We start from the raw sequence: 10564 nt of genomic DNA, 5'->3' as shown, positions 1-10564 counted from the left end.
TACCCTCTGATGCCACTCCCTTCTCCCAGCACTTAGTTGTATAATTTCTTATCTCAAGTGCAAATGAGTCTGGTGTCACAAATTAGGTATAAAGATCTTGAAAGGAGAGACTAGATATTATTCCCTTGTATTCTGCAACCATGTCTAGCCAGGCGCTGGATCCATCTTAAGAATTCAATTACAACTTGTGGCATGTTGGTGGTCAAAATGTGGATTTGGGTTCGAAGCTTAACTTCATTCATTCATTCATTCATTCATTCATTCATCCATCCAATAAGGTTGTATTAAATGTGTGCTACATGTTACTCACGGTTAAAAGCTAGCTCAAGGGATATGACAAAGAACAAGATGAAGTTTCTTCTCATGTTGTTACTGTAGTGATAGGAGACAAACAAAAAAAAAATTCTAATAATTTGTGAAGAAAATAACTCAGGGTAAGAAGCAAGGGTAGAGGAGTGGGAGTCAGAGTGGGGAGGTGGCGACTTAGCATCGTTGCAAAAGTACCAGCTGAATGGTGAGTAGGAGCTCACTATCCAAAAACGTGAGAGAAGTTCAGGCATATGACACAGTAAGTTCCAGAGCCAGAATATGGAGTGAGCTTGGTGTGTTTAAGGAAATGAAGTAAAGCCAGCAGCACTGGAGCAAGGTGATCGAGGGGAAGAGTCCAGAGATGAGGTCAGGGAGTCAGGCAGGGCTCAGCCATGGAGGACCTGACAGACTGTCAAGAAATTTGGAATTGACACCCAGCACGAAGGGAAGCTTTTGCCTGGAGGAAAAGGGTGTAGGCGGTGCTGGTGTCAGAATGTGGTTTGCACTTTCTATAGATTTGTCTGGCTGATGTGTGCACTGCAAAGGGTGTGAGTGCTTTGAAGCAGGGAGCTCAGTTAGGAGGCGCTTTTAGTAGCCCCCCGCGAGAGTAGTCCCTCAGAGTCCCTGCCCCCTTTGGAGGGAGCGATGCAACTGGGAGGAGACAAGCATACCAACTGTGTGGCCACAGGCATGTTGCTTTACTTCTCTGGATTGCTTTCAAGATTAGTAAAAAAATGCACTTAACTGATTACAACAGGCCCAGCCCCTTGCAGACACTGTGCAAAGGTGATTCAAGTCAGAAATGAATGCCAAAAAGGAGCCGTTCTTCATGGACACGCCCTGAGAACTCACAGATGACCTCATCCTGGGGACATCTGGCCCTGGTGGTTAGAGAGCTGAAGGAAGGGGATGAAACTCCTAGGAGATTCGGTGCCCTGGATGTCCCGCACCTCCCAGTCCTGCACACACCCAAATCTCCCAGCTTTCCCACTGGAACTTTTGTGATCTTGCTTTTCTGGGGCCAGCTACTCTGATTTAGTGGCCAGTTTTCCAGAAATCAGATCAGTAGAAGTCAATGCATTTCTCTGACAGGTGGTTTCTTTAAAAGTGCCATAAACTTAGATAAATGTGGAGTATACAGAAGCCTTCATTTTTGCCAAAAAAAAAACAAAAAAACAACAACTGTGGAATTTGACTACTAGCTCTGGGTTCAAATCCTGGCCCTGCTTACTATATTTTGACCTTGGATAAGTTCCTTAGCCTCATATATAAACAGGGAATTAAAAGTGCCTGCCTTTCAGAGTTTCTGTGGAGCAAATGTGAAAAATTTGAAAAAGTAGAAAAATGCGTGGATGTAATAGTAAACATTTAATATGTGTCATTTCCCTTCTCCCAAGATTCACTACCCAATATGCTTTGTCTTTTTTCTTCATATTAGAGACAAATTACCTTCTCAAAAATTATACAGGTTATAATACAACACATTTTAAGAATATCGCTTATTCATCAATGGACTTGGCAAGTCAAAATCAGTAATGTTAAATGTATACATTAATGTATGTTTCTTCAAAAGTTGTTTATTCTCAGCATGTAAATGAGAGTGAAGGGGGGAGGAAATATCATTCCCACCTATGTATGAGAAGCATGCAGAAGCTGGGAACATTTGCCCAAGGGAGCCAATCTCTACCAGAAATCGGACAATTACTCAGACCATTGCCTCCCACGTTAAAGAAAGTGTCCTTTGGTCTGTTTCACAGGATGTAGACTAGGTTGTATGGAGTCCTTGACACCTCTCATAGCACTATCCCAGCTGTGAAGTCATGGGGCCTTCACAGGGCCTGGACTTGAGACGTCTGGGTTTGGACAGCCCTGTTAAAATAAGCCTTCTGGCATCTGGCATTCACAGGGTTGGCATTCTCAGTTTAATAAAAATGTAAATGACTTTAGCAATAATATTACTTTGGAGCAGTCACTGAATCCACATTGCTTTCAAATAAAACAAACAAAAAAAAAAGGCAAAGAATCTGTAATCTACCTTTACATGAACGTTGAATAAATCACTCATTCTCATTTTCAGATTCAAAGGACAGCACTTTGAGACATCACTCACAGCAGGAAGGTGGATATCTGTTGAGTGGTAGATGAGTAGGTTTAAGTTAGATGATGCAAACAGTATAGAATTCTTTCCTTCGGTTTTTGACCAGAGAATTCTAAATACACAGGCAGATTTTGCCATTTGGGGGAGGTCAACATTTAGTTTTTTGGGTCTTGGCACAGAATAATGCTGAGGAAGCTCAGGCACCGAATCTCTATTAAAGAAGTTCTGTTTGGTGCTTACAAAAGAATTCTTCCAAACATTAGCAGAATAGTCCGTCATTCTCAGCACAGAAGACTCAGCCTGATTTTCTGATGACCCTTTCCTCACTGCCAAACAGGCAATTTATTGAATTTATCTGGCCTGGGAATAAATACATTACCCATTCTGGCAATCATCAGCAAAGGTCCCACTTTTTTGGACTATTCCTGGGCCTGACTCTGCAGCTCGTCATTTTAAAGGCAATGTGGCAAGTCCTTTAAGGGGCTAATGCAAGCTGTTAGCTGAGCCTGATAAAAGGTTTTCCTGGCTAAGAAGGTGATAAATGTTGCCACATTAATCTGCAGATGAAAGGAGGCTGCCTTCAGTGATATTATTTAAGCTGTTTTACCCTAAGTGCTACCAGCATAACAGGAATAGTGAGCAGTTGATTTAGCCCCTTCACCTTCAGAAAGCGAGGCATCTCACCCTGGCATCTTCACATGACAAAAGGGGACACGTGATCAAACTGATGGAGGGAACCATCCAACTGGATTTGATCTTTCTTGACGGAGACCGGAAGAACGAAGACTCCAAATTCACCACCGGGCAATCAGCACCCATTCACTGACGGCTTGCTGTGGCAGCCCCTCTGCTAGGGGTTAGATTCAGGAATACAAGATGCTCACAGCCTGGTACCTGAGACAAAATGCAAACCACTCAAAATAAAGCTATTTGCAGATAATATTTTAGAAGTCTATAGGAAAGAGGGGGGATTCATGAGAAGCTATATAAACCCTTCTTAGAAAAGACCAGGTTTATTCTGAGTCTTGATGGATAAATAGGAGTTGGTGAAGCAGAGAATTAAACTCTGAGCAAAGTGCTGGGGGAATACAAAAATAAATATGATTTAATCCCTGTGTTCAGAATCCTGTCTTATCTTAGAGAAAGATAAGTACATTAAAAAAAAAAAAGAATATGCCTGCTACATAATTTTGAGTGTATGGATTAAATGTGATAAATACTGTCATGGAAGTAGGCACAATTTCTTCAGGGGCACAAAGAGAACAACTAAGGTTTAGCAATAGAAGTTAGGACATTTGAGCTGGTCCTGACAGAGGAAGAGGAGTTTGCATAACTAACAAGGCAGGGGCAGGCATTCCAGGCAGAGAAGCTCAGGGGCAAAGGCAAAGATATCTGCTCAGGGACTCACAGGTGACCTTAGGCAGCTGGAGCCAGGGCTCCCGGCTGTGACTCGCTGAAGCTGAAGCTGGAGAGAGGTTTTGGGGCCAACATTTGATAAAGAACTGAATGAATTACGGAAACATAAATATTAGGGAAGGTCCTTCACTAAAGGAATTAGGAGACCCGAGTTCTAGCCCCAACTGAAGCTTTTTCCAGCTGGGTGATTTGAAAAAATTATTTTAAATTCCATGGACCTCCAGCTGGCTGTGATACCCAGAGAAACATAAGACAGTAGTTGTTCAATAAATGCGTTAGGTGACTAAATGAGTAATATGTCATCTGCAAATAATATTTGCTTACTTTAAATATATTTTTAAATTTATTTCAGAGAGGGAGAGGGAGAGGAAGAGGGAGATAGAAACATCAATGATTAAAAAGAATTGATTGGCTGCCTCCTGCACACCCCGCACTGGGGATTGAGCCCACAATTTGGGCATATGCTCTGACCAGGAATCTAACCGTGACCTCCTGGTTCATAGGTTGACCTCACCACCTATTAAGTCAATTAAAAAAAAAAAAAAAAAAAAGGACATCTCTATATTGTAAGTATTTACCTGGACTGGATGGTCCTAAACTATGAGAGCCAATTGTGGTGCCCAGATTGAACAAATCATGATCAGCAGATCCCCAGAGGAAATGTTTTGATGAGGATTATTTTTCCTTCTGAATATTCAAAATAAACCTTTATAGATGGTTTGTATGGTCAGAATCTTTTAGCATATTGGTCAGGTTCTTTGCTACACTTTGTCCTATTTCTTTTCCCCCTTGCCCAAAGATACCTTAGTCGGCTTTCTGCTCTATTTCTTTACTTCTCAATCCCTGACCATTCCTTGTCTGCACAGCAATTTGTTCCCTGGAGATCGAAGTTCCAGATAAGACTCCAACATTCCCTAAGCATGCCAACCGTCTTCATTCTGTCATCACCTCAAGCTAATCAATCCCTCATCCACTGAAATGTCCTGTTGTAATGCGGCTACAATCCTGCCAATTGTTTGCCTGTACTTCAAAGCCCAGTCAAATCTGCCAGAACGTTCCCTCCTCTGACCCAGGTGGCAGTGGTTGTCTATTCCATTCATTACACACCTAATTCTGTGCTAACCAACATATTCCTTTTTAAATAATTGATTCTTGTATGTAAATACGCCACATTTATTTACCTTGCTCTTTTCAATTTCTTGAAAATAAGAATTGGGTTTTATGTTAATTTGTATTTCCTGCGGGCCCTTGGCATTTCATGTGCACTTATTACCCCGAGTGAATGCCTCCAGGATAAATGAATGTGCATGACCCCATGACCACCTAGAACCCAGGAACCAGTCACAGCAAGGCTTGAAAGTACATCCAGGTTAGATGTAACAGGCAACTCAGAGCTTCTACCATCTCTATTACTATACTTTTATCCCGTGATGTCAGGAATTGGTGAAATAAGCAGATCTATACATTAGAAGAAAAGCTTCAGCTAAATAGCGGTAGCTGAATCATGAGAGCAGAAAATATGTAGAAATAGTGAATAGAGTAAGAAAAGAGAGATAATTTAAGGAACACAAATATTTAAGGAGCATGAATATTAAAGTCTGTGAAGAGTGTAATTTATTTCTATATAGATTTGCCTATTTGGAACATTTTATGTAAATTGAATCATACATGTGGTCTTTTATGACTGGCCTTTTTCACTAAGCATGTTTTCAAGGTTCATCACATTGTAACATTTATTAGTACTTCATTTCTTTTTATTGCCAATTGTGTGAAGAGACCACATTTTGTTATCCATCAGTTGATGGGCATTCTAGTTGTTTACACTTTTGGCTATTATGAATAATGTTTCTATGGACATGTGTGTGTAAGTTTTTGTGTGGATATATGCCTTTGTTTCTCTTGGGTATATACGTGGGAGTGGATATGATGCATAATATGGTAACTATGTTTAACCATTTGAGAAACCACCAGACTTTTTCCAAAGTGGCTACCCAATTTTACATCCCTACCAGGTTATAAGGGTTCCAAATCCTCCACATCCTCATCAATGCTTGTTATTATCTCTTTTTTATTTAGCCATCCTATCAGGTGGGAAGTGGTATCTCATTGTAGTTTTGATGTTTTCTGATAATTAATGATGAGAATTTTTTCATGAGTTTATTGGCCATTTGTATATTTTCTTTGGAGAAATGTCTATGCAGACATTTTACTGGCTATTGTCTTATTATTATTGAGCTAAGAATTCTTTATACAAGCCCCTCTTAATATAAATCCTTTATCATATTTATGATTTGCAAATATTTTCTATTTTGTGGGTTATTTCTTTTCTTTTGTTGTTAAACCTCACCTGAGGATATTTTTCCCACTTATTTTTTGAGAGACAGTGAAGGGAGGGGGTGGAGAAGGTGAGGGATTGAGAGGGAGAGGAGAGAGAGAGAGAGAGAGAGAGAGAGAGAGAGAGAGAGACAGAGAGAGAGAGAGAGAGATTGGGTGCCTCCTGCACGCACCCTAACCGGTGCTGAGAATGGAACCTGAGTTCCTTTGGTGCTCAGGCTGATGCCCTAAAGCCAGGCCCATCTCTTCATTTTCTTAATGGTGCCCTCTGAAACACAAAGTTTTTAGTTTTTATGAAGTTTATTTTTTTCTTGTCTGAGCTTTTGGTGCCATATCAAAGAAATCATTTCCTAATCCAAAGTCACGAAGATTTATGTTTGTTTTCATCTAATTACAGCTTTAGCTTTCATATTTAGTTTTTGATCCATTTGAGTTATCTATATATATAAAAGTGTAAGCAACCGGAACGACTTATTGCTATGACGTGCACTGACCACCAGGAGGCAGACGCTCAATGCAGGAGCTGCCCCCAGCCCACAGGCCCCGATCGCTGATGGGGCCTGCCGGCCAAACTCCCAGTCCCTCCCCCTGGACGGCAGGTCCCGACTGTCCCATCAGGGCTGTGCCCTGGGCTGGGACAGGGAACCGGGGATGGGTGGTGGGGGATGCGGGCGGCAAGGAAAGGAAGAGGCAGGGAGGCGGGGAACCTGATTGGCCCTGATTGCTAGCCAGGCCTAGGGACCCCCACCTGTTCATGAATTTCGTGCACCGGGCCTCTAGTCGTTGTATATTATATGAGGTAGCAGGTCAAACTTCATTCTTTTGCATGTGGCTATCCAGTTGTACCAGTAGCATTTGCTGAAAGACTCTTGTTTCCCCCTAAGTTGTCTTGGCACTCTGGTTGAAAATCAATTGAAACATAAATGTGAGAGTATATTTCTGGACCCTCAATTCTATCTCATTGATATATATATATATATACATATACATATACATATACACACACACACACCTATATATATATATATACCTTTATACGATGACAACAAATTCTTCATTACTGTAGCTTTGTAGTAAATTTTCAAATCAGATTTAAGAAGGGCAAGTCCTCCCATTTCTCTTTTTTAAGATAGCTTTGCCTATTCTGTGTCCCATAAATTTCCATATGAATTTTACAATCAGCTTGTCAGTTTCTGCAAAGAAATCAGCTGGAATTGATGGGGATTGCACTAAATCTGTAAATTAGTTTGCCATTTTAATATCAAGTCTTCTAATCATGAACATGGAATGTCTTTCCATTTATTTAAGTTTCTAAAATTTTCCATTCAACAATACTTTTGCAGTTTTTAGAGTATAAATTTTTTACTTCTTTTGCTCAATTTATTACAAAGCATTTCATTCTTTTAGTGCTGTTGTACACAGAATTTTCTTAACTTCATTTAGTATTACTCACTGAAGATATATAGGACCACAAATGATGTTTGTATATTGATCTTAAATCCTGCAACCTTGGTGAACTCATATATCAGTTCTAGTAGTTTTTAGTGGATTCCTTAGGATCTTGTATATGCAAAATTTTATCATCTGCAAATATTGACAGTTTTACTTTTTCCTTTCCAATCTGATTGCCTCTAGACCAAGCATGTCAAACTTGAGGCCGCTGGGCCGCATGCCTCATTTAAATAAACAAGGCATATGGTGCATGGGCCGCGAGTTTGACATGCTTGCTCTAGACTTTTTGAGTGATAAATGAATAAACAACTTAATATTTGGAGATGCTGAACTCAATATTATATAGATTCATTGTTAAAAGAAAATGAAAAAAGTGCTATAGAAGAAAAAGAAAATCGAAAAATCCCACCAAACTAGGAGGCAAGAAATCTAATTCCCACATCATTATTAATTAGCTGTGTGATCCTCAGCAAATTTCTAATTCTCTTCTGATTACATATTCTATTTTTCAAATCTTTTTTCCATTTGGCATACCTGTTAACTTCTGGGGATATATAAAGAGTAGCTTTCCTTAGTTTATTCAGCATTACAACCATGATTTTTACTATATATATAGATCATCTTCCTCCTTTACCATTTTTCCCTCAGAAAAGAGAATAAAGTTACCAAAGCGAAAGAGTATATTAAAAGTATCTTCACATGGAGAGAAATATAACTCTTAAAAAAAGGCACAACAGAAGACATTGAGATTATAAGCAATTATAAAGAATTATCTTCTTGGGAACAAGCTGAAATATAAACACTATAGAGGTTTGTGTAAGAAATGAGTATAAATGAGCAAAAAGATGAAGCCTTTACTCTGCCTAGTACTGTATTTACACTTTAAAGCTATGACTAAAGAATAGTCAATAAAGATATAAAATATGGCAAGAATAAGTTTTAAAAATATACATTATCTACAGTTTTGACCACAAAGATTCTTTTAAAATTAAAGTTTTAGGTAACTTTTTAAAATTATAATTTTGATTAAAATGGCAAAAGTATCTCCTGACATATAAACTACATTATATTTTTCTGCCAAATATTAATAATTAGACACCTTCCTTCTGCCTCTGCTAATGCTGATGATACCAGAATATTAACTGACACTTAAACATTTTTAACTTCAAGTGTTTTGGAACCTCAGTTTTAATCTCTGACATAAAGGAAGAGGACTATCCAAAGAAGTACCAGAGTCATCTTTTTCCTTATGACACTGTAGGAAACTCAGAGAACCTTTGGCTGCATCTGGGAAATAGTTTCCTTCATTTACAGCTGTTTTAGAAGTCTGGACATACTGTTCCGTTTCTTTAATATGTATCTTAGGGTTACTCAATTTGTTGGCATCATTTTTCTTGAATTGGGCTGGTTTGTGCCTCTGAAAACTCTGCTTTGTTTTCTCAGTTGCATTCATAGCTTTCCCAAACACTGGGGCACTTTCTTCATCAGAGGCATATCTGTCAAGGCAAACACTTTTCTTCGTTACAATTTTCTGAGTGGTTTGCAAGTCAACATTTCTACTATGATCTAACGAAGTATTTGGTGGCTCGACTCTAGCATCAGAGGTCTTTACTATCATGTTTTTGACAGAATAGGGTATAGAAGTATTCACTTTATAGTTTTCTTGAAACAGCTGGTCTCCTTTTAGAACTTCAGAGTTCCTAGATTCCTTTTGCAAATAAATTCCTAGATCCTTTGAAAGATGTGATGGACAATCAGAACTACTGTTAGCCTTACAAAATCCTTTTACTGTGTGTACAGATAAAGTTTCCAGGTCTGGTTGTACATTACCCAGAGGATGTAATGATTTTTTAAGTATTCGTTCCTTTAAAGGCAGATCCTGACGATGTAAGTCAGTAATGCCAGAAAATAGATGCTCTTCAGGATTAGTCTTTTGAAGATCCCAACTCAACACTTTATTTATGTTTGTGGTGCACCATTCTGAGTCACATGACAATTGTCCTGGGGTATGTTTAAATCTCTGAGGGATGGCTGTTTCAAGTCCTGATTTTAAGCCATGAGAGCAAGTATTCCTTGGAATAGCTGGAGAATTACTAAAAGAAGTTCCCTCCCAATCAATGCTGCTCAAGTGTAGATCAGCAATCGCTGACACATTATGGGATGAGATACTTGGTTGACTAGATTCTGAAATTAGAGATTTACTGACAGCTGTAATTTGCTGTGTAGCCAAAGGTTTTGAAGAAGAGATTAACTGTTCTTGAGTATTCAAACAGAGAGCATCTTCAGATAAAAGCAAGCTATTCAATGACGCAGAAATAGATTCCTGCGGTAATGCAGAATCAGGGAAAATTTCCAAATTTAACTTGGAATTCTGTTTAGAAGAGATTTCACATGTGGGCTTTAAAGTTATGAGTGACTGAAAACTCATCTCATCTGTTTGTGGCAAATTATTTTGTTTAGGCTTAGTTTTCATGCCTGAAAAGAAAAAAATAATACAATATAATTAAAACCTGTTTTATTTAACTTAACTTGAGTAAACAAATAAACTAAACAGTTCAGATTGAAAACTACATAAGCAATTTCTGCATTTTTGTCCCAGTGCATTCCTGGAAATTGTGGCGTAAGTAATTATACCAAAATAATTAATGACAACATATTATAAAATATTTTCTTCAGGAAAAAATGTTTGATCAAATTCTCTCCTTAGTTTTTCTGCGAAATAAAGAAAATGTATTTGTAATCCAAAATATATTACATATACTACTTGCTCAATAAGTGGTTGATGTAATTACTATTACTAACACCTGGTTAAGTTATCAGACACATATGAGAATGGTTTAGTCTTGGCTTTTCGGCTTTAAAAGAAAGTATATCAAGATAAAGAAGCAAGTTCTTATATACAACTTCCAGCAAAATTTAGATAATATAGACTCGTATAGAAGAGATAGCTCCTCT

General features: G+C 38.5%; 1 protein-coding gene across 1 annotated transcript in view; it reads right to left on the bottom strand.

The window, feature by feature from the left end:
* Positions 1-8724: 8724 nt before the first annotated feature.
* The window catches only part of GEN1 (GEN1 Holliday junction 5' flap endonuclease), a 28377-nt gene continuing 26537 nt past the window's right edge, over positions 8725-10564 (bottom strand). The window contains exon 14 of the mRNA XM_028140365.2: positions 8725-10084. Within this exon, the coding sequence (XP_027996166.2) occupies positions 8775-10084 (1310 nt within the window). The 3' untranslated portion in view covers positions 8725-8774. The remainder of the gene's footprint in view (positions 10085-10564) is intronic.

Source organism: Eptesicus fuscus, chromosome 16, assembly GCF_027574615.1.
Source record: "Eptesicus fuscus isolate TK198812 chromosome 16, DD_ASM_mEF_20220401, whole genome shotgun sequence".
Lineage (NCBI taxonomy): Eukaryota > Metazoa > Chordata > Mammalia > Chiroptera > Vespertilionidae > Eptesicus > Eptesicus fuscus.
Note: the sequence above shows the minus strand (reverse complement) of the source record. Positions and strands in the feature narration are given on the sequence as shown.